The sequence below is a fragment of the Phoenix dactylifera genome, chromosome 5 (genome assembly GCF_009389715.1).
Source record: "Phoenix dactylifera cultivar Barhee BC4 chromosome 5, palm_55x_up_171113_PBpolish2nd_filt_p, whole genome shotgun sequence".
Lineage (NCBI taxonomy): Eukaryota > Viridiplantae > Streptophyta > Magnoliopsida > Arecales > Arecaceae > Phoenix > Phoenix dactylifera.
In genome coordinates, this window is record NC_052396.1 from 9,859,743 (window position 1) to 9,886,627 (window position 26,885).

At 44.5% G+C, this 26,885-nt stretch overlaps 2 protein-coding genes and 1 pseudogene across 3 annotated transcripts; 2 read left to right on the forward strand and 1 right to left on the reverse strand.

Annotated features, from left to right (window-relative positions):
* The first annotated feature begins 9,522 nt into the window (after positions 1-9,522).
* LOC120110869 (putative vesicle-associated membrane protein 726) lies at positions 9,523-10,417 on the forward strand. The gene is made up of 3 exons (XM_039126771.1): positions 9,523-9,630; positions 9,769-9,831; positions 10,008-10,417. The coding sequence occupies exons 1-3, from the start codon at positions 9,610-9,612 to the stop codon at positions 10,149-10,151; spliced, it is 228 nt and encodes a 75-aa protein (XP_038982699.1). The 5' UTR covers positions 9,523-9,609; the 3' UTR covers positions 10,152-10,417.
* Positions 10,418-10,907: 490 nt separating this feature from the next.
* LOC103696135 lies at positions 10,908-17,429 on the forward strand (annotated as a pseudogene).
* A 255-nt stretch (positions 17,430-17,684) lies between these two features.
* Positions 17,685-26,751, reverse strand: LOC103696134 (ABC transporter G family member 14-like). 2 transcript variants are annotated; one of them, XM_026800785.2, is made up of 5 exons: positions 26,489-26,751; positions 20,333-21,158; positions 19,121-19,309; positions 18,832-19,010; positions 17,685-18,712 (listed from the first exon to the last, which is right to left on the reverse strand). In XM_026800785.2, the coding sequence occupies exons 1-5, from the start codon at positions 26,633-26,635 to the stop codon at positions 18,062-18,064; spliced, it is 1,992 nt and encodes a 663-aa protein (XP_026656586.2). In that variant the 5' UTR covers positions 26,636-26,751; the 3' UTR covers positions 17,685-18,061. The 2 variants fall into 2 exon arrangements, with proteins under 2 accessions (XP_026656586.2, XP_026656587.2); XM_026800786.2 differs by lacking the exon at positions 26,489-26,751 and adding an exon at positions 21,328-22,226.
* Positions 26,752-26,885: the final 134 nt, after the last annotated feature.

Here is a 26,885-nt window from a genome sequence, read left to right on the forward strand (position 1 = left end):
TTCATACCATCAGATGATAGCAACATGGATTTTAGATAGAAAAAAAGAAGCATTGGACATTGGACATGCATTATCTTATTCTTGATTAGCAAGAAAGTTGCTTAATTTCTAATATAAAACAATGCAGAAAAGCAATTTTATTTCAAGATACATCATGTTTTGTTTAGTTTGACAACAACTCTAAATACAATGAACAAGACACAATACAGCATTCAAGACTGACTTCATTGATTTTCCCTCAGTTACAACACGCATCACCAAACTCTTGTTTATCAACTATAGACTTGCTATCGGCAATAACTAATGTAAAAAAGAACAAAAAAGAAAATCTTTGAAATTGCAATACATTGCTGGAAATGGATCTCTACAGAATTTTCACTTTAAAGTCATGGTTTTATAATCTTTTAAAAACTCATCAACTATTACAGTGGAAAATTAACAAAAATGCTCACACAAAAAGAAAAATATGGCGATACTTGCCTCACTAGAGTCTGTCTGTGCCATTATAGCTGTTAGTGGATTATCCCTCTTCAGCCGACTCTCTTCATTAGGCATTGTTGAATCTTTCAGAGGGCATTCACAGTCACCACTTTGATGGCCAAAAGTTCCACATCTTACACATCTTACACTGTGAATTTCAACTCCAAATGATTTCATCCTCACAGGCACACCCGTCTCCAGCCTGCAAAAGAGACATCAATGCAAGCACTCCATAAAATGAGATACACAATGTAACTGCCTATACAGTATTTTTTGAATAAAACATACGGCTGATAGATTTTGGTGCACTTTAACACAAGATCGGCTACACACATTTGTCAGACTGTCAAAGAATAAAACCGAAGCATGAATGCAAAATCATGGAATAGCCAACGGCTTTCATGAGCAAACTATCAAACATGTAGTACGAATGTTTAGACAAGTCACCAGAATCCAGAGAACGCTAATAATGCATAGTACAAGAAATCAAACTGTATGATCAAGTGAAATTAGAACTCAAAATCAAGAAAACATTGCTCAGATACATGTGAACTGTGCACTGTACCTTCCATATCGGCTTCTTCCCAAGCCTCATCCCACCCACCGTCACCTCCTCCTCTTCCATCTCTCCTATCTCTCTCTTTCCTCATCCTCTCTCTAGATGGGGAAGGAAAACATGAGATGAGGAAATCTTTCTGGCCTCGGATATTTCACGTTGAGATGAATCGATTCCTTAACCCACCGTTTGGGAGTTTCGGGGAGAAAGGAAAAGAAAGGAAACTTTAATGAGGAGAGAAAAGAAAACAAAGGAACAGAATAGTCTTTTCTCTCATCTGAAAGTTTTAGGAGAAAACAGAAAATACGTTCATTCCTCTTATTTGAAAATTTAGAAATAGTAAAAAACATTTCTATTTAATATTTTTATTAAAATATTTTTATGATAAAAGAGGTATGCTTATAAGTAGAGGTGCAAATGGATCGAATCAGATCGGATTATGAGTGATCCCGATCCAACCTGGATTCTTATTGAGGTCCTAATTTTAGACTCAGACCCAATCTACTAAAAAATCAGATCATATTGGATTGGATCCATGGCTACAAAAGATGCCTTAGGATATATTTATTTTTTTAATTTAGTACTTTTTTAATTTAAAAGTAAAATAGGTATTACAAAAAAATTTATTAAGTTTCAATTTTTTTCTCCAAATACTTCTATAAAGAAAAAGAAAAAAGAATTGAAGCCCAAAATTTTTTTTCTATTTTCTCTTTTTTTTCTCCACTAAAAAAATTTCAAACATCAGAATTTTTAATTTTTTCTTCAATTCTATTTCTACCGCCTCAATTCCAAGTTTTCAACTGAAGCCTTAAACCCTCATTTAGGGGTGGCAAAAAATGACCCGACCCGCCAACCCGACCCGTGTTCGACCCACTATAAACAGGTTTCGGTTTGGCCTAAACGGGTTCGGGTCGTAAACAGGTCGACCTATTTAACCTGTTTAGTAATTGGGTCGGATACGGATTTTAGATGTCTGACCCGTTTAACCCGTATAACCTGTTTAATTTTTGGGCTGATAGATAAGGAAATAAAGACCACAGGCTCACAATCCACGAGGCCTACAGGCTACCGCTCGGCCCAACTCACCGCTCGGCCCAGCTCCCCGCGTCGGTCCAGCTCCCCGCTTCTGCCTAATATCCCGAATCACGAATTCACGACTCCATCAGACCATCACTCCACATTCTCTTTAGGGTTAGGGACCTTAGGGTTAGCTCTAGCGCCGCCGCCGCCCGAGTTCTTTGCCTGTCCCTCTTCCCCCCTCCTCCGGACCTCCGCCCTCTCCTCCCCCGTGCCGGCTACTTCCGCCTCCCCGTGCAGCGCAGGCGTCCTCGGCTCCTCCTCCTCGCAGTAGTATCTCTGCAGAGTAGTCGGAAGAGAGGGGCGACGAGAGCACCGCCACTTCCGCCCCGCACAAGTACTCCGTCAAGATTCTCTTCGGCAACCGCCATGTGAGCACAAGTACTACGTCTGTTCTTCTTCTCGTTGGGAGCTTTGGTACAAATTCTTCCTTCCCTTTTTCTCCGTCTCCTGACGCTATGGGTTCGGTTTTTTAGCGGTTTCTTGTTTCAGATAAGGGCCCGTTATTTATCTTGGATTCTTGGAGTCTATTGTTTTTTTCTTTAGAGGGGGCCATTTTTCCCTGTGATCAACTGTTTCAAGAAGAGCAGGGGGATAGTTCGTAGCGTTATGTGGCATTCTTGGCGCGATATGGAAGTATTTAGTTTGGTTTGTGAGAAATCTTGATGCCCCCATTGAGAAATAAATCATGAGTATAGGTTTCTCGCTGCGTTTTGTGATGAACATTGGAGGGTATTGGCGTAACCTCTTTCTGGCTACTGGGCTCTTGATTAGAAATGCAACTCCTTTTGCTGTTTCTGTTTTTGGTCTCATTGTCTGTCTCTTTCTGGTTTATAGGGACCCACGATTGCAGTCCACATTGCCTGGCTACCAAGCTTGGTTTGTTTCGAATCTTTCGATTGAATTGCTAACATGTCTAATAGTGCTTAGCCCTTATTCTAAAAATATCTATTGTCGCATGATGTCGTACACAACTATTCGTACAGTAGATACTTCTATTTCTTTCCATTTCCCTTCCAAACAGCATTGAAACATGTCGTTTTGTTTTTCTTTTTAACAGGATGATAGCAGAGAAGCAATTGCAATCACTTAGAAGTATCTACTGACATTGAAACAGGATGATAGCAGAGAAGCATTGAAACATGTCGTTTTGTTTTTCTTTTGGAAATGAGGAGCACGGGGCACCCACATTGATATTGATTTGACTCGTGGGTAGCTTGTGTATGTTCCAGTGCTTCTGACATTGGGTGGCTCTGTGGCTTTTGCCTTACTCTGTGGCATTTTTTTAACTTATTTTCTTTCCATTTCCCTTCCAAACAGCATTGAAACATGTCGTTTTGTTTTTCTTTTTAACAGGATGATAGCAGAAAAGCAATTGCAATCACTTAGCTATTTCCAACCATGCATCTATCTCTTTGGATAATCATGTAGACAGTTTATAAGCTGAATATTTTTTGTTTGTTTGCTACTGCATATGGAAAGGGTCTTAGAAGAAAGAATATAAAGCAGTCTGAGAAGTGAGAAGTGCACTATTTTCCAAAGCAGCTTCTATGACCAAGACGCTAACAACTTTGTTTTGGAAATGGATCATTATCTTAAATAATTCGTTTCAAAGTGTGTGCCTAAGTAGATGATGTTTTGTGCAGGAAAGGGAAGCAAAGAAGGAGGCTTTCAGGAAGTATCTAGAGTCCAGTGGTGTTCTTGATGCTCTGACTAAAGGTTTTCAACTGTCTTCGTTGGGTCTGTTTTGTTTTGGAAATGGAAATGAGGAGCACGGAGCACCCACATTGATATTGATTTGACTCGTGGGTAGCTTGTGTATGTTCCAGACTCCAGTGCTTCTGACATTGGGTGGCTCTGTGGCTTTTGCCTTACTAGTTACTTCTGACATCATTTAAGCCCTGTAAATTTCTCTCTTTAATAAGCATTATAGTTTGATCGGATGAAGTATGACTGGTTTTTTTGCTGGAAGATGAGTTCAGTTGTAAATTACACTGTTGTGTTTCCAATTGACCTTATATTCTCTTTTGTTTCACATCATATCATGCATGTGCATTTTTCTGTATAAAATGGTCAGTAAGCTTTTTCTTCTTCATTGTTATCAGTGGTCTTTCTTGTATAGTTTCTTATATTGCCTTTATCGTCCTTCTATACCTTACATGAAGGATATATTGTGGTCTCGGTTCATGCTTTAATAGTTTCTTTAAATCGAAAAAGCACAGTGCTATTTAATTATGCTGGATAATCTGTCAGGAGAATTTTGCATATTTAAACTGAGAACATGAATATAAAAGTTCTTTACCATTATGCACTCATTATTAGTGGGTAAAATCCATCTGGGATATTGCAGCATATTGTGTAGTTGCAGTTGAGTCAGCAGGCAGACAAATTCCCATTGCCTTCCTGGAGAGGATTAAGGATGATTTCATCAAAAGATATGGAGGAAAAGCTGCAACTGCTGCAGCTAACGGCCTCAACCGAGAGTTTGGGTATATTTTTTCCTTCCTAACCATTCAAAGATACTGCTGTGATTTTATGTTTCTTTTGATGGCAAAATCATTGACTAACGTTAAAAAAATATTCACTAAAATTTCAGGCCAAAACTGAAAGAGCACATGCAGTATTGTGTGGATCACCCTGACGTCCCTGAGGAAATAAGCAAACTGGCGAAAGCGCGATGGGTTCCCAGGCCCGTCGCGCGATGGGTTTGGCGTGGCCCTGCTTGGCTGGGGCCCATGCGGAGGATTCTGGGAAGGCCCCTGTGGGCGGGGGCCTTCCACTGTTCCCAGCCCATGTGGGCCCTATGGGGTCCACAGATGGGCCTGCTATTGGGCCCGATCCACGGGCCGAGCTGGCGGGTGAGCCTGGGTTCCAGTTCAGTGCCCGGGCTTTGGGGGTAGCCTCATCGTCCGAGATCCCTACTATTCTAGGTTCCCTAGCGGCGGATGTGGGACTAGGGGATGGTGTCTCGAGCGGGCCCGATTTGGGCACCCTGACCATGACCAGCGATTTTCCAGTCTGTGTAGATTGCCCGATGCGGGATGCGCCTGCACCTGTAGAGCCTGGGCTAGGCGACTCGAGTGTCTCCGAGGAGGCGGTGAGCAGGTCTACGGATCACTCGACAGTCGTTCAGCAGGTCCGGGCGGCAGTGTTGCGTGTTGTGTCCGGGCCTAGTGTGGATGAGGGTTTGCGGGATGTTCCTCATCACGAGGCAGCGATGGACCCTACGGCCCAGAGGGTGGATGTGCTTGCGGCCGACCTCTCGGACTTCTCCCCATGAGGATTCTTGCGTGGAATTGTAGAGGGGCGGCTAAGCCAGCTTTTATGTCATCTTTCAGGAGGTTGGTTCAGATCCATAGTCCAGCGATCTGCCTTCTCTATGAGAACCGACTGTCTGGTAGAGGTCTGGATCGTGTATTACGGCGGTTTGAGGTTGAGTGGGAGTCATATGTGGTTGAATCCCAGGGGTTGTCCGGGGGCATTGTGGCTTTGTGGAAGCGGGGTGTGGCCACAGTCGATGTTTTCCATAACTGTGCCCAACAGGTCCTGATGATTATTTCGGAACCTAATGGTGCTCCATGGATATTGAGCGGTGTGTATGCTAGTACTGACCATCGGACCAGCAGGGTGCTGTGGGATGAGCTTACCCACTTGATCGCTCAGGGATTTCCGACGGTGATTGTGGGTGATTTCAATTGTATCTTGGAGAGGAGTGAGAAACGTGGAGGGAGGGCGTTTACTGATTCCGTGGACAGGAGGGAGTTTCGCGACTTCATCTCGAGAAATGGCCTAGTTGATCTAGGTTTTTCCGGCTCGCAATTCACGTGGTGTAATAACCAGTCTGGTTGTGCCAGAGTGTGGGAGCGGATTGATAGGGCGGTTGCTTCTGCTGACTGGCTCACTAGATTTCCTTCCTACAGGGTTAGTCATTTACCCCGTATTGCTTCGGACCACTGCCCGTTGCTGGTTTCGACGGCAGCGGGCTCTAGTTACCAGTGCCCCTTCCGCTTCGAGAAGGTTTGGCTGTCCATCCCTCAATCCTGGGACATTGTCCGAGGAGCTTGGGGTCTGCCGGTTCGCGGCGACGCCATGCAGAGGGTCTCACGTAAATTGGAACTGACTAAGCGACGGCTGCGGCGGTGGAATCGTGAGGTTGTGGGTGATATCTTTAGGAAATTGGAAGGTGTGGAGGCCGCGATTGCTGACCTTCAAAGAAGAGAAGATCCGGTGGGTGTGCTCCCTGAGGCCGATATGGTTAGCCTCCGGGGACTGCTCGCCGCTCATCACTCGATCCTGCGTCAACATGAGATCTTCTGGAGACAGAAATCCAGAATCCAGTGGGTCAGAGAGGGTGACCGGAACACTAGTTTCTTTCACCGCTCTACGGTCATCAGAAGGCAGCGGAATATGATCCGGTCCTTGCAGGATGACCAGGGCCATCGGGTGGAGGGCGATTCAGATATCAGCCGTATTCTGCTCGATTTCTTTCGATCTCGTTGGACGGAGGACAGTGGGTCTTATGTTGCGGGCCAGCTCTCGAGGGTTGAGTCCCAAATTGGTATGACCGAGAACGCTATGTTGGTTCGACCAGTTACGGAGGGAGAGGTGCGTGAGGCCATTTGGGCTCTAGGGGAGGATAGGGCTCCGGGCCCAGATGGTTTTCCACCTTTCTTTTTCCGGAGATATTGGGGTATCGTTCGGAGTGCAGTGGTGGAAGCGGTCTTGTGTTTCTTTAGGCGGGCTGGGATGCCTGACGATTGGAAGGCCACTTTTGTCACTCTTATACCTAAGCGTCAGAATGCGGTCGAGCCGAGCCACTTTAGGCCGATTAGTCTGTGTACAACTTTATATAAAGTTGTCGCAAGAATACTCATGGTTCGTATGAAGTCCTTCCTTGCTGACATTATCTGTCCCGAGCAGGGTGCTTTTGTGGGTAGCAGGAATATTTCAGACAATGTCATGGTGGCCCAAGAGATGATGTGGGATCTTCGACGGGCCCCGAAGCGACATTGCCTGATGGCTGTTAAACTGGATATGGAACGTGCTTACGATAGAATCAGGTGGAGCTTTCTTAGGTTAGCCTTGGAGAGTTTGGGGTTCCATGAGACATGGATTAGGTGGGTTATGGGGTGTGTTCGGGGACCGAGGTTTTCTATCTTAGTCAACGGTTCCCCATCTCCTTTCTTCAGATCTACTATGGGGCTTCGGCAGGGATGCCTGTTATCTCCATACTTGTTTATTATTTGCTCTGATGTCTTATCTCGCTCGCTGCGGGATGTATGTGCTGCCGGTGAGCTAGGGGCCTACGTCCCAGCTCCTGGGGCCCAGCCGATATCACATTTACTCTTTGCTGATGACTGCCTCCTCATGACTCGGGCCCGCGTTGTGGATGCTCAGACCATCAGGAGGGTTTTGGCTGCTTATTGCTTTGTATCTGGTCAGAGAGTGAATGTCCAGAAATCCTCCATTTCCTTTAGCCCTGGTACGACACTCGCGGTTCGACGGGGGATCCGGAGGATTCTAGAGATGCCCGAGCAGGATGGAACCTGGACCTATCTGGGTGTTCCGATCTCGGGCAGGAGATTGCGTGTGTCCGAGTGTACTGGACTGGTGCAGCGGGTTCAGGGTAGACTAGAGGGGTGGCGGGCAGCATCCCTGTCGATGATGGGCAGAGTCACGCTGATTCGATCAGTTTTGAGCTCTATGCCCGTCTATCTTATGGCAAATACGGTGGTGCCAAAGTCTGTTCTACTGAAGATTGAGCAACTTTTTCGGGGTTTCCTATGGGGCTCACATGGAGGAGGACGGGGGGTGCACCTGGTGGCGTGGGAAAGCATATGCCTTCCTCTCAGCGAGGGTGGTCTAGGGGTGGCATCTCTCCTCGAGAGACGAGAGCTGCTCCTTGCCCGGCATGCCGCCTGAGTCATTCTGGAGCCGCGGGGGTTCTGGAGTCGGATCATCACTAGCCGCTATGGACGGGCAGGCCCAGAGGGCTGGGCCCGAGGAGGGCGGAGTTGCTCCTTTCTATGGCGCGAGATAGCGCGGTATTTGCCGCTAGTGTCTAGTCACACCCGATGGTTGATCGGCGACGGGTGTAGTATCGATGTTGCCAGGGACCCATGGGTCGACGGCCTTCCTTTGCGGCTTTGGCCGACTACGGTTAGTGTTAAGGCTGGGGAGGGTCTTCGAGTCTGTGATCTCATGACTCTCGGGGTGGCTGGCTGGGATGAGACTCGGTTGGCCAGGTTCTTCGGGCAGTATTTGGCGGAGCGGGTTCGCTCACTCCCTCTACCACAGAGTGGCGGACCTGATTTCGTGTGTGGAGCTCCTCGACCAGGTCCCGGGTTAGGATGGGCGACCTTTCCCGTCTCCTTAGGCGAGGTAGTGAGCCTGGTCCGGATTGTGCCTGGATTTGGCGATTGGGGCTCCATCCGAGGGTAGCGTTGTTCCTCTGGAAGGTGGCCTGGGACCGTCTTCCTACGAGTGCTGTTCTCGGCGGTCGGGGTGTGAGGATCCCACTGGTGTGTGGGGCTTGTGGTGCGACCGAGACGGTGGACCACGCCCTATTTCGGTGCACATGGGCTAGGGCTACTTGGCGTCTGGCAGGGGTCCCACATGGGGTATGGCGATGCAGGGATATGTTCCTACAGGCCATGCGTCAGGGATCGGGGTCCCCAGTGCTTCGTCAGGCGGCTATTCGAGCGAGCTGTCTTGCCTACCAGATTTGGCTGGCCAGGAACGCTTGCCTGTTTGGTGAACGACGCATGTCACTGCGATTCATGGTCGAGAGTGCTTGCGCTCGGGCGGCTGAGCTGTGTCATACTAGTCCTGTTGGAGGGACCTTGACAGCTCGGGACATCTGGGGTTCCCACCCTGCCTCGGCAGTATCCCGTACGGTGTTTTTCACTGGGAACCCCCACCCCCGAGTTTTCTTAAGGTCAACTTTGATGGGTCTGTTCTGGATGGTGGTTTGAGGGGAGGCGCGGGTTTTGTTATTTGGGATCCATCTGCTAGGGTCGTGGCTGCTGGTGGCAGTCAGTTATTTGATACTTCGGTTCCATGTGCGGAGCTGAGTGCAGCCTGGGCGGGCGTTCGCTATGCCCGATGCGTCCTACGGGCTAGGTCTATCATCCTGGAGGGCGACTCAGCCACCGTTATTAGTTGGATCCAGGGGGGTCCGAGGGGTGGCGGGTGTGACCATCCCCTGCTCCGGGACATCTGGGCCATGGCGAGGGATGGATGGGCCTTTCAGGCCACGCATATTTACCGTGAAGGTAATGGTGCTGCGGATTGGGTAGCTGCGTTTGTAGCTTGTCACTCTGGAGACACCTTATGGCTTGGTGATGGGGAGTTGCCCTTGGCACTCCGAGGTATTTTATTTTTCGACTTTATTGGGTCTATCCGCTCTCGCCGGGTATGATCGACCCGCACTAGCAAAAAAAAAAAAAAAAAAAAAAAAAAAAGTGAAAGCGCAGGTCTTAGAAGTTAAAGGAGTTATGATGGAAAATATTGAAAAGGTACATCATGGTATCTCTTTTAATGGTTTAACTTGTGATTATTTTAATGATTTTGTTGTCCTTAATTATGGAATGTTGCCAGTAATTCCCTTTTCCTTGACAAGTAGCATAATTAATTCCTTGAGAACATCTTTTCAGGTTCTTGATCGTGGGGAGAAAATCGAGTTGCTTGTCGACAAAACTGAAAACCTTCGCTATCAGGTCTGTAACTTACGTTCACCAACCCTTAGTGGGCATCTGGATGTTTTCTTGGATTTGCTTCTGGCAGTACCATTCGTGGACAGGGATGGTTTGCATTCAATTTCTTTTTTTGGTGATTATTTTTTCCCTCAAGGCTGTTCAACATTAAATTGTTTTCTTGTGTTTGGGGTTTGCAGGCTCAAGATTTCAGGCAGCAAGGAACAAAGATGAGAAGGAAGATGTGGTTTCAGAACATGAAGATAAAACTGATCGTCTTGGGCATCATCATTGCATTAATCCTCATCATAATTTTGTCCATTTGCCATGGCTTCAAATGCTAGTATGAGCGGATATGAGATCACTGCACCTCCCTCTCCCACTCAAACTGGTGCTTTTGAGTATAGTGATATCATTTGCTACTACATAAAAAACTAGTGCTTGGTTGATGAATTGTGGTTAAGTGTTCCCCCTCGTGAATGAGTATTTTCATTCTAATATTTTCTTGCCTGTTTGGGAACTGGGATCGGATTGACTTCGTAATTTGGATATCATTCCTGTATAGCCTTGAGTGCTATTCTTTCTTAATATATCGAGTGGTCGTTCTCTATGCCCTATTTTCTCGGTATGGACATTTTGTGGATGTCCGTGAATTGATGATGTCTTGATCTGATGGGATGGACGATTTGCTGCTATCTCTTGGTTGTCAGTTACTGGCATATGAAAGCCAGACTCCGACGGACATGATCATTGAGTAAGTCAAACTGGAACAGAGTAGATTGTGGTTTTCAGCTTTAGTGATCGCCGAGCAACCATTTTTTTAACTTATTTTCTTAATTACCGATAGCTTTAGACAAACAGGTTAAACCGGTCGGGTCGGGTTGGATAAACAGGTTAAACAGGTCGGTTCAGCATGGGTTAGACTAAACAGGTTAAACGGGTCGGGTCGGATTGGGCAAACAGGTGACCTATTTATTAAACAGGTTAAACGGGTCGGGTCGGGTTACCTGTTTATTAAACAGGTCAGGTTCAGGTTGCAATTTCTGATCTGTTTAATAAACAGGTCGGGTTCAGGTTTATGATTTTCTGACCCGACCTATATATGATCCGACCCGTTTATGTCCAACCCGACCCGATTGCCACCCCTACCCTCATTTGGTTGCTGAGGGGAGAAATTGGACCGGGTTGGGTTCAGTGGAAGCTGGTGGTCCGGTCCGGTTCAATTCTCTCATTCTCTGGGATTCACTTTTCTCTCGCTGGCTCGATGCTTCTGCCATTAGCTCCGTTATCCGTTTCCTGATCCCACCCCTCTCAGCGTCACGTCGACGAAAGAAAAGAAGGAAGAAGAAGAGATTGATGAATTTTCCCAGAACACAAACTCATCTTCCTTCCTCATCTCATCTCTCGCAGTCGATCGGCCAATCAGAAAATAATAACAAAAAAAGAAGCAAAAAATAGGAGGAAGAAGAAGAGTTGGGGGATGGCGTGCCTGGTGCCGCAGTTCAAGCACCCCTCCATTTCCTCCGACGCCCATTTCAGACCACTCTCCCATCACCCTTCCCTTAACTGTAAGTCGCCTTCCGAAAACCAAAGCTTTTCTTAGTTTTGTTTGGTAAAATTAGGCAAAGATTTTTTTTTAAAAAAAAACCGTTCAAAAAATTGTTATTTTTTTGTAGCATTGTTCATGTAAGTTGTCTGGATCCAAACAACCTGAGATTCTGGTGTTAAATGCCACCAAGAGGAAAGCATTGTAGAGTGGCATGACAGGATATCCTCTTGGAATCTGATTAGATTTCTGAATCGTATTCTGCGAATACAAGAATCTAGGCATGTTTTATCTGTCACTGGCATTCTGGTACTAGAGAAATTAATGCATCTAATTCTTCAGTCATGCCTTTCAGCAATCTTTCCATCATGCCCCAAACCCGCCACCCAGGCTGGGCATGATCCTATGAAGAATGCAAGGCCTCAAATTGATGCTGTAAGTTTTGTTTTTGCATAGGTTTTGAGGCCTTTACAAGGTCAGTGCCCTGCAAAATATCCGGCTGTGTTAGGTGCCCAGCTTGTATAGCATGTTTGGGATGTGATGCTTTCACAAAGTTGTGATATAAAAATTTTTATGTACGTTGAATTTCTGTTTCTGCAGCAAAGGCCAGCGATTCTGTTTGTTTTCGTAGTCAATGTGTTTCATCCTCAACTGCAGCTGTGATTGACATGGAGTGTATACATTCACTGGAAGCTCATTCAACCTCCTTAGCTGCTACAAGACCCTTGACATATGTAGGAGACCTTGGTCTACCAATGAAGGTTAGAGTTGGCTTTTCTTTAACGGCTCGTTTGGTTCGCGGGAAAAGAAGGGGGGAAAGTGTGGTCAACGGGAAAGTAATGAGATGCCTCTTGTTTGGTTGGAGTTTTCAAAGGAGAGAGAAGGGAAAGTTGTATTCCCATGGGAATGTGATTCCCACATTTCATGGAAAAGTCTTTCCTATGAGAAACATGGGAAAGTTACTTTCCCATGAGGCGGGAATCACTCCATTTTTACTTTTTCCCAAAAAGTCCCTTCAGCATTAAAGAAGCATTAAAGAGGCATTAAAAATCTAATTTTTATTAAGGGCATAATAGGAATTATATATAACTTTCCTAGGAAAGTGGATGGCCAACCAAACATAATCACCTTGGAAATTTGTCACTTTCCCATGGTCAACCAAACATGCCAAAAGTATTTTCCTAGGCATTCTCTTCCTAGGAATTTGTTTCCCAGGAATCATATTCCTAGAAAGGAAAATGCTTCCTGCGAACCAAACGAGCCCTAAGTGTTGTCGAAATTGGGTCATTTTTTCACAAGGTTGTATTTCAATATTGGCATGCTCACCATAAATTCAATAATTTGAATTGATTCGTAAAGTCAATAGAGTGAATGAGAAAATGAAATACGGAAGATATGCTAGTGAAGGCTTGTTTCGACAACGTTCAGTGCCAAAAATTGTACACTACTTTGCAATAATGTCTAAGTAGTTCAAATGGGAATATAAACAAATGCCGAGTAGGTAAATCTGAGAAGAATTCCAAGAAGGAAACTTTACAAAGCCCAGTGTGGGGGGTGAAAATTCTCATCAATGTTCGATATGGGGAGAAGTTTTCTCTTTATTTCTTCAATTAATAGTGGTTCTCTTCGGCTGAATCTAGTATTGCAGTTCGATATCATCAGTCCCAGATTCATTTTTTAAAATAAAATTATGAGTTTAAAACTGTATCTCAACAGGAATAAATTAATTAGGGATCCGCAACCCATGTTCTAAAATTTATTATTTAAAAAGATAGTAGTGAGACAGCAGTATAGCTGCATTGCTTCCAGAATAAAGTTTATACATGATTTTTTGGATGGCATTGTATAACTAAGCACGCGCCTGTGCTTTCCTGTTAAACTAAAATGATCAAATAACAACACTATGCGAATGACGGTGCCAAACATGATAAAGAAACATATTTTCTTTATCTTCACATGTCAAAAAATCACCACAGGTTATCAATGCTCATGATTTGTTTGACCCTCTTATTCAAACTCTAATGGGATGATTGGGTTCAGCAAACAACAAATCTTTACCTCATTTAGGCACATAAATGTATAATTATTTATTTATTTTTTTCCTTGTTCTCTTTCAATTTGTCCAGACCAATATTGAAGCAACCCTAGCAACAGAAGCACTTCTCACAGGTACAGCGGAGGCAGTTGCTCTTGCTAGAACAGCAGTTGAAGCTGCAAAAGATGCTGCTCTGATCTTTGTAAATGATCCATCTGTAAAATTAGAAAAGTCAGAGGATTTTTCATCTGAAGCTGAAATCCTCTGGCTTGAGAGGTCTACTGCAAGTGACACTAAGCCCCATGAGGAACATCCTGCCAAAGATCCATATCAAGACGTGGATATTTCCAATTTAACACATAATGAACTTGAACCCCCAAAAATGCAATACTCTGAGAGCATAGCTGTGAGATCTGGACGTCGAACTGAGAGGAAAGCTAGAAGAGCAAGGGCAGCAGAGAAGGCTGCTTCTAGTGTTATCCCTGTCAAATCTGGATCATCTAGCAAGAAAAAGTGCTCAGCTTTTCAGGAGATTGATTATTCAGATCCCTTGCGTTATTTGAGGGGTACAACAGGGACATCAAAGCTTCTCACAGCAGCTGAAGAGCTAGAATTGTCGGATGGAATTCAGGTAAAGAGCTACTGCATTGATAGGTTTGAGGGACATATCTGCGTTTCTTGAGGCATTTTTGATGACTAAAAGAAGGATTAGAGAACCAGCATGCCAAGCCTGGACTAGTGTGTCGTACTGTTAAGTGCCAGTGCAACCCAAGTGCTGGCATGGCAGAAGACGGCACATCATGTATGGTGCCAGTGCCAGTCTGGCACAGCATCAGCATGCAACACTTAAAACCTTGGACTAAAATGATTTTCTTTATTACTTGTTTGCTTGCTTTGACATGCATCAGTCTATCTGTCACTAGCTTTCTAGATAGTGGTGGCAGGAGTTCATTCGCATGAAGTAACAAAGATTGAGTGGATGGACAGATCTAAGCACTAGATGGACCAGAATTATAGTTCTAGATTTAAAAGTATTAACATGATCCTCATTCCATCAATTTGTATTTACCGATTCTCCTTCATTTCATTTCCTAAGTCCTCCAAAACCACAGCTTCCTTCTAATTCCTTTTCCTTACTTTCAGTCAAGACTTTGTTGTTCTTCTCCTCCTATTTTATAACCCTTTAACCTCAAATGGATACCGCCTGCTCATTGGACTTGTCCAAGCTATATAACGTGAACATATTAATCATCATATATATTTACCTTTTTTTGTTCTTCTACATTCTTTATTGCTCCTAAGCTCTTGCTGATGTTCTCGTGTCTGGATTCAGTCCTATTTAATTATGATGCACTTCCACAATATTCTCATGCTTATTATACTCATCTTGTGGTCAACATTTCAACTATCATTCCATATTAGTCTGTTCCTGGAGGACCATGTTTTATCATGTCATATTTGCCAGTCAATCTGCGTTTTGGGTCTAATTCATGTTATCTTTGCTGGATGGATGTGAACAGGACCTATTAAAGCTAGAAAGACTCCGAGAGGAGCTTGCAGAAAGAAATGGTGACCAACCAACCTTTGCTCAATGGGCAGCACCAGCTGGAGTCGATCAAAGGACACTAAGGAAGCGCTGAGTTTTGGAACCTTTTGCAAAGACAAAATGATTAAAAGTAACATACGGCTTGTTATGTCTATTGCAAAAAACTCAGGATGCGGGAATGAACCTACAGGATCTTGTTCAGGTGTCTGCATATTCTTCTTGGGAATCAGTGCAAACTTTACTGGTTTCTGTCCAGCTTCAGTATGTTGATTTTGAATATTTTTTTACAGGAAGGATGCCGAGGCCTGGTAAAGGGTGCTGTAAAGTTTGATGCTTCAAAGCGGTTTAAGTTTTCAACCTATGCACACTGGTGGATCAAACAAGCAATTCGCAGATGTCTTTCAGAACAATCTAGGACAATTCGTTTGCCAGTAAGTTCTCCTTTGACATCATTCACATGGATTGCAGCATTACTATTACCCATTGTTCTTGAAATTGGATGAATGTAGATATTTCATATTAACAATTTGGTAAGTTCTGGAGAACATGCACTTAAAAAAAGGGAAAGTATTAATACCTTTAAAGTTAATTAGAGAATAAAATACGAAGCTGCATTACTGACAACTGAAGGAAGGTCTGGAAAAATGGTAAAAAGAAGATATTTCCTTTCTTGAAGATTTCAAGTCAGCTGTTTTGTATCTTGGCTGTTACCATTTGGATTGTGGATGAAACAACTGTCGTTCTTCTTCCATTCTTCTGATTAAGTCCCTATGAATTTGTCTTTCCAAAATGAGCAAAGGACATGCCTCCTTCATACAGGAGTAGAGGCATATCTTTCATTATATTGGCTATATCTTCCTTGGGTATAAAAAAAGAAGCAAAAAAAAAAAGTCATGAAGAATGGATTTTTTTTACAGCCGTTTGTGTTTTATAGGTGGCTAAGTGTTATCTGGAGCTGTCTTGGGATTTCTTTCAAAAACATAGTTGGAAAACTCCAGGCTTTTTACATTCAGCATCTAATATTATATGCTAACAGGAAGTAGACTTTTGAAATGAGTAGAGATATTATAGTGAGACCTCTTAAGCACTTGGGAATGTACAAAGAAAGTGTTTTTAGGTCTGTGGTTCAGTTTTTTGGTCGGATATACCATTGTTGAAACTTGCTGAGAAAAGCTTTTTTTATCAGGGTGGCATTGCTGTTAGACAAGGATATGCATACCTGTATGCGGCATCATTAAAATAACTTGAGGAATGTTAAGGTTGCTTGAATATAGATTGCTACTTTTGTGGAGCATTAAGTGCAGGACTGTACAGATGTTTCATCCCATTATTCTTAGAATGCGAAATACTTAAGGATGTAGGGGAGTTAAGACCACCGTCTCTACAATTTGTCACGTTTCAGCATGTAAGCATTTGTGGGCCCACATGAAGTTGAAAGTGCACTATGAGATGTTACAGCTGAAAGTAGAAGGAAGGTTTTCTTGTACATACCAATTTCAGTTAGGTTATGGAATGGAATCTCTGTTCCTTATCAGAGTTTCAGAGTTTCGTCATATGTCTCAACCCCACCCTGCGCTCCCCTCCCCCCGCCCAAAAGAAAATCCTCACAGACTACAAAAATGTGCACTCATGCGGGCACGCACGCGCGGGTGCACGCACACACATACAGAGAGAGAGAGAGAGAGAGAGAGAGAGAGAAGCCCCCATTTCTGCTAATACTGAGATGGGAAAATTTGCTAAGTTCAAATTATTTGAGTCACTATAAAATTGGAGATTGAATTGTATGCTAACATTTGAATTTATTTTCTCTCTATCCTCTTTAAACTGGACGACAAGTTGTATGTTATAGAGTTGATGTTAATTGGTTCTCCTCCAATTATGCCTTTTTTAGTGATTCTTTTTTCCATCTCTTAATATTTTCCATCTCTTAATATTGGGGGTTGAACAGTTGCACATGGTTGAAGCAACTTATCGAGTACGGGAGGCTGAAAAGCAGCTTTACAGTGAGAATGGAAGGCATCCTGATTATGAAGAAGTTGCGGAAGCAACAGGGCTGTCGACGAAGAGGCTTAATGCAGTTATGCTAACCCCTAAAGCCCCAAGATCTTTAGACCAGAAGATTGGTATCAACCAAAGCCTAAAGCCTTCGGTCTGTCCATCATCCTCTTTCTTTATCCTCTTGTATATTTTTAAAGACCGATATCTCTTTCCGATCTTCTGTTCCTGGTTTTGACTAATGTATGTTGGTTGCTTTCCAGGAAGTTATAGCAGATCCCGAGGCTGAAACATCAGAAGAAATTCTCATAAAGCAATTTAGGAAGCAGGATCTGAATAAGGTGCTGGATACTCTAAATCCAAGGGAAAAGCAAGTGATCAGATGGAGGTTTGGGCTGGAGGATGGGATGACAGAAAATGCTGCAAGAGATTGGGGAGTTGATGGGTGTGAGCAGAGAAAGGATTCGGCAGATTGAATCCAATGTCTTTAGAAAATTGAAGAGCAAGAAGAGAACAAAGAATCTGCAGCAATATGTAATCTCATAAGGTCTCATTCATTCCCCAAATTCTCACCTGCCCAGTTCTTTTCTCCACATTTTGTATGTACAATATTCAGTAGATTTTGATCATGTAAAATCCGTTGTGCAGAGAACCGTAATTCTTTTTTAAATTTCCAAGAATTAATAATGATTCACCAATTTCAAAGCTCAACAGTACCTTTGGACTTCCATTTCTGTTTTTTTGAGTCATCATCCTGGTAACTAAGTAGATTTTATTGCTGAAAAGCTCTATCAACTTTTATGGCTACCAGAAGCAATAGAACCAGCATCTTCTGTGCCATGATTTCTGATAACAGATTACCTTTGTACTTAATCTTATTCATGCATAATAATATCAAAATTTGATTATACTTTTGCATGCACTCTCCTAAAATGCATTGCATGCTGGTGGATTGTACTCATTGGCAACTTTCTCACAATGAAAAAGATCGAAGCATCTGATTATTGGTCTCCTCTGTGTCTCTACGACTCGACGTTATTGTTCTTTGGCTCATTGATGCTCACTGTGTGTCTTTTGGTCAAGGCAGGCGATCTATAGAGGATGCAAGATGGACATGGTGGCTTCCTCTTCCTTACCAGCTCTGCAGGTGATGCAAGGCCAGGTAAGCGACGAGCCGGTACCCTACGAGCATGAGCGCCATGATGCATACGTCCATCCACATGTTGCTGAGTCCCACTGACTTGATTGCAGGGAACTCCACCACCGGGCACATGACTCCCGGCGAGCACTCGTAGTAGTCGGTCTCGCTGAACTGGACGCCGAGGAGGAGCTTGTAGCAGTAGAAGCTGTAGCTCAAGTACTTGAGCCAGACAATGAAGGGGGGTATGTGCTGAACGTAGTAACCGCCGGCGATGAGGAAGACTAAGGTGGTGACGGAGGCAAGGGTGGTGGCCTGCTTGACATCCATGAGGAGGGCACCCATGGCCAGGCCGAGGCTCTGGGAGACGAGGACGCTGAAGAGGACAACAAGAAGGGAGAGGATGAAGGCTGTGGGACGTGGATCGAGGCCTCCCATCCAGTATATGATGAGGACAAAGGCAGTGGGGAGGGCGAGCTCCATGGGAAGGTCGCCGGCGGTGTGAGCCAGAAAGTAGGAGGAGAGGCGGTACATGCCGGAGGACCGCTCCTTGATCAGCATGGGCCGCTCCTGAGGGAAGGTGAACACGGCGTTGTATAGAGGGTAGAAGCCCCAGAACACCGAGAAGAAGAAGAGTAATGCCGTCTGCCAGACAAATGCATGCAACTCATTGTACGTTCTTCTTCAAAGCCATATATATGTCCTTCTCCTTGCTGAAGAATAAGAGGAAGAGGAAGAGGAAGAGGATTGGGTTGATTAATTACCTTGTCCTGGATATGGGACGGCGGTGTTTTCCACCAAAGGAGCCCTCCGAGGGTGGCCACACTGAGGACCTGGAAGATCCTAAGTTTGTTGAAGGCCTCGTACCTCCTCTCCTTGAGCCCCCTTCTCAGCAGCACCTGGAACTGCTCCCACCAGCTTGTGCACCATTGATCTCTCTTTGCTGCATCCCCACCATATAATTAAGCAAGGAAATAGCAACAAGTAATGGTGCTGCTTTAAATGAGTTCTTAGTAGCGGAAAAGGCAAGGGACGTCGATTTGGAAAGCTCACCGGCGATGGCCGCATCTCTGGTGTAGCCGTAGTTGGTTGGATCGACGCTGCAGAGCTCGGCTTTTAATCCGGTGGCGATGTTGCGGTCGTAGGCGGAGACGAGCTCCTCCCTCACCGCCTGCTGCTCCCGCTCCGTGCTACCGGGGGCCTCTCCATGCTCGGCTGCACGCGGGGAATCCGGTGTAATCCCTGAACAAAAGAAAAGTACCTTGAATCCGTGAAATGCTGGCCTGGAAACTTATTATATCCAATGATCTCTTCTGATGTATCACAATAGTTTTTATGAATTAAACTAAAATTTTCAAATTATAAGCAAGTAAAAGTTTTTCATGTGCAGAAGGTATGGCTTTACAAGTGCATGGTGAATGATGGACATGGGTGAACAAATCCTAGGCCAAGTAAATGCTTAACAACGAAAGCATTCGTTGTGGGAGAGAGAGCAGTGTCCCAGGACTCAAAAATCTTTACGCCCATAACAAGTAAAAGCTGAAACAGTTCATTCTCCTATGCTGACTTAGGGGTAAATCATAAATTTATAGGACCGAGAAAAGCAAATCAATAATAATCTTTTCTCTAAACAAAGTCAGGAAAGATGTTATCACTTTCGGTGGAAGAAGAGTATCTGCTACAGTTCATACAAATCTTTTTCTATCTCCCGAAAAACTTTGATCCTCCATATACGTTCCTCTGGAATGCTCTCCTGCTTGTGCAGGGTTGTAGATCAATCGCTCTTTGTTGCTTGTTCATTGGTCGAAGAGAATAATTACTTATCCGAAAGAGACGAATAATAGAATGAAACAAGCACTTATATGTCTGTCATGTTCAATTACACACTCTCCACTAATCTTTACTTCCAGTAGTGGTTGGTTTATCCAACCTGATAATAGATACTTCACAAACTGGACGGAATCTGGAACACGAATTAAATCCACTACCCACCTCGAAGATCTTGCAGGTGGTGGTGGTGGAAGTGCTGTGGGCCCATGATCAAGTGGGGCCCGTAGACCTGTTCCTGTCAACACCCCCAGTGGGCTTGCTCGAGGTGCTGCCCTGGGCCACTTCCTGCGCGCTGCCTTGGCCCACGCCGGATAGCAAGAAAGAAGGCACGCCCGCCCAGCAAAACTCACAGCAAAACTAGAGCCAGACCCAGCCGGACCGACGGCGACGGTGGTGCTAAAAATTAACGAAGAGGAAGGAGGGAATGCAACGTACCGTTTGCGAGGTCGAGGAGGAGGTCGGCGGGGTTGAGGGTGAGGGGCGATGAGAAGCCGATGGAGGCGAAGTAGTCGAGTGCCGCGTGGGCCCGGCCGTAGTAGATCGGGCTCCCCTCCGCCGACAGCACCACCACCTTGTCGAACATGTGGTACAGACGGCTCGACGGCTGGTGTATCGTCGTCACCACCGTCCTGCCTCTCTCCGTCGCCAGCCGCTTCAGCGTAGTCACGATCCTCGCCGCCGTCGTCGAGTCCAGCCCCGACGTCGGCTCGTCGAGCAGCAACAGACTTGGGTTGATGAGCATCTCAAGGCCGATGCTGACCCGCCTGCGCTCCCCGCCGGAGACGCCACGGACAAGGCGCCCGCCGATCATGGTGTGGGCCACCCGGGTCAGACCGAGCTCGGCCATGACCTGGTGGGCCTGAAGGACCTTCTCGGCCCGGTCCAGCGAGCGGGGGAGGCGGAGCAGCGCCGTGAAGACCAGCGTCTCGGCCACGGTGAGGTGCGGGTAGAGCACGTCGTCCTGGGCAACGAAGCCAGTGCGACGCTTCATGGGGCCGGAGAAGGGGAGGCCGTTGTAGGTAATCTTGCCGGAGAGCTTGCCGGCAAGGCAGCGGCCTCCAAGGGCGGTGAGAAGGGTGGTCTTGCCGCTGCCGGAGGGGCCCAGCATGGCCAGCATCTCCCCCGGGCACACCACCCCCGTGATACCCTTCAGTATCGTCTTCTCCGCCGGGCCACCACCACCTCCTCTGCCCCAGCAGCATGGCCCTGGGCCTTTGCTGCCGCGGTGGCTCACCTTCACCTTGTACACCACCTCCTCGAACTGAAGATGATCATCAGGACCAACATAAACATGATCAATTTTTGAATTGGGATGCTTCATCATGGATTTTTCATTGTTGAAATATGTGCCACGGATTCAAAATCCACGTCTATACACATATGCGTGACGGCTACAACATCCAGATGCATGCATGCATACGTATTCTTACCTTAAGAACGACGGGGAGCACTGCGGTGGCATGCGGGGTGCGATGAGGATTTGGATGAGGATTTGGGTGGCCTCCCCCGGACTCGGGCTCGTGGGGTCGCATGGCTTGTTAATTCTGGTGGCCCGTGATACAGTGGAGGTGGATGAGAAAGAGGAAGAGGAGGTGTTCTTATGGTGTTGTTGATGACGATGGCGGTTTGGAGCTGGAGTTACATATACTTGAGAGGAACTACATACACGGTTCTCTAATATACATGGCAGAAGGAGAGGAGGAGGATGGGCTGGGTGGACCTACCAATTAGCTTTGTTGCACTCACTTTTACATCAAGGAGGGAAAGCAAGCTTAGTTAACACTTGTGGTGTATGGATGGAAGATGATGAAGTAAAATACATTTGCGTTGTTTGGGAGTTGGGTTGGTGTGGATCTGCGTGTACTTTAGGTAATGAATTGGAATGAGCGTATGAGCACACAGCCACTTGGAGCGCACGCTAGGATGCGAGGCCTCTGCAAGGATGGCCCATGCTTGAAGATGTTAATTGGCCTCTAAATGCGATGGAATAAAAAGGATCAATTTTAGAGTGAAAGGGTTAAGCACACAAATGTCATAATCAGCAGACCTTGTTCCAACTATTATAGAGATATTAACTAATTAGCTGACAATCACCCTAAACCTCTCAATTTTCAAATCCACACTTGTTAGCAAGGTTCGCCGTCTCGGTACCGGACTTCATACCAGTGCCATATTAGTACAGTATCGGACATTTTTTTTTATATGTACTGAGTATCGGTACGTCATCCGTACCAAGTACCGGTACTAAACTGGTACGGTACGCCCCGTATCACTAGGTTCGGTCCGGTATGGCATACCATGCTTATTAGAAAATCCTTAAAGATGTTAATATCTTTACATTTTTATCTACCAAATTCCAATACTTTTAGTATTGAATCATTTCTAAGGTTTAAAAGAGATAATAGATTATCATATTCTGCAACAAAAAAAGTACTGAAATCTAGTTTTACCTAGTTTTAAGTATTGATTGTTAGGGATTTTAGTCGGCCAATACATATGTGTGTGTGTGTGTGTATATGTAACTTTATTTAAGTGCACACTCTGTTATATTATCAACAAACAGATGAGGCCTTCGGATAATGTTTGTTAGTGCTCTTACATAACTGAATATAGCATGCAGCATAACTACTTACCCCTGTGTATAACTATTTACTATTCTTTTTTAGCTTCTGTTTACTGCTTAAGATGTTTTGGTGTTCTCATATTATTATATTAACAGAAATTATACTCTTATATTATATTTCTATTTTTGAGAAATTTGTTGGGAGTGCCACCATCAATGTTAAGTCTTTCCAGGAGTAGAGGGTTACCAACCAGCTGGCAAATTCTTGTTGAGATGTGGATGGATTATAATTTAGGCAAAAATGCTTAACAATTTAATCTGCACTTCTGCTAAACCTTTCAAATATGATAGTCTGGGTCTTAAACATAGAGGAATAAGGAACCAAATGAGGGAATCTTGAGAGGAAAAGGTGGCGGCTGTAATCATTTTTCTTCTCTACTGTAGGGTTTCTCTCTTACAGCTTACACACACACACACAGATATATATATATATATATATATATATATATATATATATATATATGTGTGTGTGTGTGTGTGTGTGTGTGTGTGTGTGTGTGTGTGTGTGTGTGTGTGTGATCAGCTACTAGATCCCAAAAGCAACTAATTTTCTTTTATGTGCAATTTATGTTACTGCATTGTAAGTCTGCATCTCTTCAATCATTTCAGGTAATTAGGTGAAAGTTTCCTTCCAGTTTCGGCTAAAAACCAGGTGGCCCCATGTTGCATGGAGGGTGTGAATAATGTCGTTGGATTCCTGATTTTGAGAGAGCAAAGATAATCTAGTATCTAGAAGGTTGCGTTAAGACCCATGGTGACTTCTTTTCCATAGAATGTAATCTCAAAAAGCTCCTTAGTTGAAAAGACTATGGGACATGCATCTGAATGGAGAGAGGAGATGCTTGTGGTGCAGATAAAACTAGTTATAAGTACTTTTCACAGCCAAAAGGGGCTCACTTCAGTGGAAGAGAGAGATGGCTTATATTCAACATATCTTTTCTTGGATTTGGTAGAAACAAGCACATGCTAACCACTCAAAGAATCATAAACTTGGTCCATGATCATCTCAAAAGGCAACCCTCAGGAATATCTTTGTGCTAAAGAACTTGGTAGAACTGTTCGTTTCCTTTGGATAAGAAAGCAAAGCATTTTGTGGAAAAGGGAGATTGGAAAGAATAAAGGCATAGCAAATAGTTCTTCAAAAAACCCATTATCCTTTTTTTTCCTCCAGTCACCTGATTCTCAAGTGCATAATATTAAGATCTAGGAGTGGTTAAGCATCAGAATAGCCTTTTCCATAGAAAAGTGAAAAAAAATCTTCATGAGATACGTGGCTACATGGTTGCTTGTCCTTAAATATGAGATCATAGGTTGCTAGCGAGATCTTATATATATTTGGATTTAGAAATGATTAAAAGCATGAATAGACTCCAACTATTATCATGGATTCATTTACTGGCATTCATATTATAAAAATCCCATGCACTTGGGAGCATGGGGCCACTATGTTGGTCTGTCTTGGAATATCGTGGTTTTGGAACAATAATGCACGTACACAATGCTTACAAACTCAAAAATTCCCATCCACTTGGTTGAGCCTACTTAGGGCCTACATATTCTAAAGATCTGTCCAAGTCTCAGCCTAAATGCCATCCCATGGGTCTACCGATCTATATATAGAGAGCAAAAAACATTCATGAAGATACTTTTCCTCCCACAAAATTTAGTTGGGACGTATTTGGTTGATATGAGCTATGCTTAAATCGATGCTCAATCTATGAATCTAGCAAGAAATTCAATCCAATCCTATTGGATTATCCAAACAGACCCTTAATTATGTTTCTGACAGAGCTTGTGAGAAACCTAGTTGAGCTAGAAAGCTAAACAATGCAATATATATGGTTATGGGCAGAAAAACTCCCCATCTCTTTTACTTGTGATAAAAGAACGAATGCTGGATGATTCATTACATGGAAAGTGGCTATGTTAGAGAGTCTTGGTGCTTGTTTTCAACCATTAAGCGCTAATTGGGTGAATCTGCTGATGATGGATGACATAGGTCAAGTTGGTGGCACAAAGTCTTGTTGACTTAGCTATGCCATGTGTTGAGTTAGTGAGCTAAAGCGTCCCATTGTGGAAGACATAAAAGGAAAGTGACAATAATGCTCCCCACTATCGGGGCCTTGCTTTGGCCTCCGTGGAGGAGGAACAGAAGGTCAAACTTTTTTTTTTTTTTTTGTTTTCAAGAGAAATTGTATCCTACACTATGTACACCATATGTCACTGCACCATGCCAATCATATACGATTGTTCTTATAAACCAAACATTAAAAAAATTATTATCTACACTGCATGCATTAGTATGGTTGTATGCGGTTAATCAAATCCTCTAGTGTTTATGATGATGCAACAAGAAGCTCATTTGATGAATAAGGTCCATAGAAATCAGCTACCGTGGTGCATGTAGTCTAAATGATTATCAAGATGAGTGCTTGATGAAAGAGGCTTATAGGAATGTGCTGGTGATAGAGGTGCACCGCCATGTGGTGCATGAAAGATAGAATTTTTCGAGCGATGGCTGCCCTTCACCGTTTGATGTGACATAGACTTAGGCCGCCCCAAAATCATTGGTAGGAACGGTCTGACGTGGAGGGTCCCACAACCTAAGCCCTACCACTTTGCCTCCCTTTGCCCTTTCTTTTCACATGTTTACCTTTTGGCATGTCGTGACCGACTCAGACTTTTATCCTCACATGCCCGAACTAGAGTTTTAGGGCTGGGAATTCATCACTCTAGTTAATCATAGCCGTTAGATTAAAGATTTGTCGGGTCAGAATTAGGAAGCACCTGGTTGCAACATTATGGCAGCCCCAATAGACATGGCAACACTAGAAATGGCAATGAGAAGGATAGGATACGTATAAAATTTACCTACTCATATCCAAATCTATTTAAAATCCTACTTCTACATTCCATCCTAAATTCTAGTAAAAATTTATCCAAAAAATTCAAACTTGTTCCATCAGAAAATAGTAAATTTGTCAGATACCTCAAGCTGTTCGATTAATTGTTATGCAGGATAGGTTATTCAAGTTAGGTTGGATATCTAGGTTGGAATTACAAAAAAAATAAAAAATAAGAAAAGGAAGGACGAAAAGAAATTTTTTGGCATAATCTGAATATAACTAATATCAAATAAAAATCAATAATATAATTAGTAATACATGGCAGCAGCAGTTTGAGGCAAACATGTATAGGACCTATTTAGCAAAATTTTATAAAATTTAATATTTAAAATTTAAATCTATTAGAATTTAGAATGGATTTAAAATTTGACTCTCGGATATCCACTAACGGTTATATAATATATATATATATATATACACACAATAATGGGGTGAGGGCACTTCAACCCCAAGCCTAACGCTATATCCATCTTTGCTCTAGCCCTTATGTCGCAGAATAACCTGGGCCTCTGCAAAATTAACGCCAATCCGATCCTTCCTCGGGAATACCTCCCGGTGTTTTGCTCCGGTGAGATCCCACACACCATGGTCCTCGTTATACAATCATAGCCCATCCTTGAATGATCTCGCCGGAGAGCTTTCTGGCGAGGCGGCGGCCCCCGAGGACGGTGAGTAGGGTGGTCTCCCGGCTGCCCGCCGGATAGGCCCAGCATGGCCAGCATCTCCCCCGGGCACACCACCCCCGTGATACCCTTCAGTATCGTCTTCTCCGACGGGCCGCCACCACCTCGTCTGCCTCCGCCGCCGCCGCAGCCGCAGCAGCAGCAGCACAGCCCTGGGCCTTTGCTGCCGCGGTGGCCCACCTTCACCCCGTATCACCACCTCCTCAAACTGATGATGACGATCATCAGCACCGATTAAACATCAACAATTTTTGAATTTGGATGCTTCCTCATGGATTTTTCGTAGTTGAAATATCCACCACAGATTCAAAATTGAAGTCTATATACGTATGCGCGACAACTACAATACACAGATGCATGCATGCATACGTGTTCTTACCTTAAGGACGACGGGAAACACCGCGGTGGCTTGCGGGAGGCGACGAGGATTTGGACGAGGGGTTGGACATGCACCGACGTCGACGGCCGTGTTGTCCGCCGGCTCATTTGGGTGGCCTCCACCGGACTCGGGCTCATGGGGTGGCATGGCTTGTTAATTCCGGTGGCCCGTGACACAGTGGTGGTGGATAAGAAAGAGGAAGAGGAGGTGTTCTTATGTTGTTGATGACGGTGGTGGTTTGGGCCTGGTGTTACAGTTGAGAAGAAGCACATACAAGGGTCTCTTATATACATGGGAGAAGGGGAGAGAGAGAGAGAGGAGTGGCGTGCATGGGTGGACCTACCAACTTGCTTTGTTGCACCCACTTGCACAACAAGGAGGCAACCAAGCTTAGTTA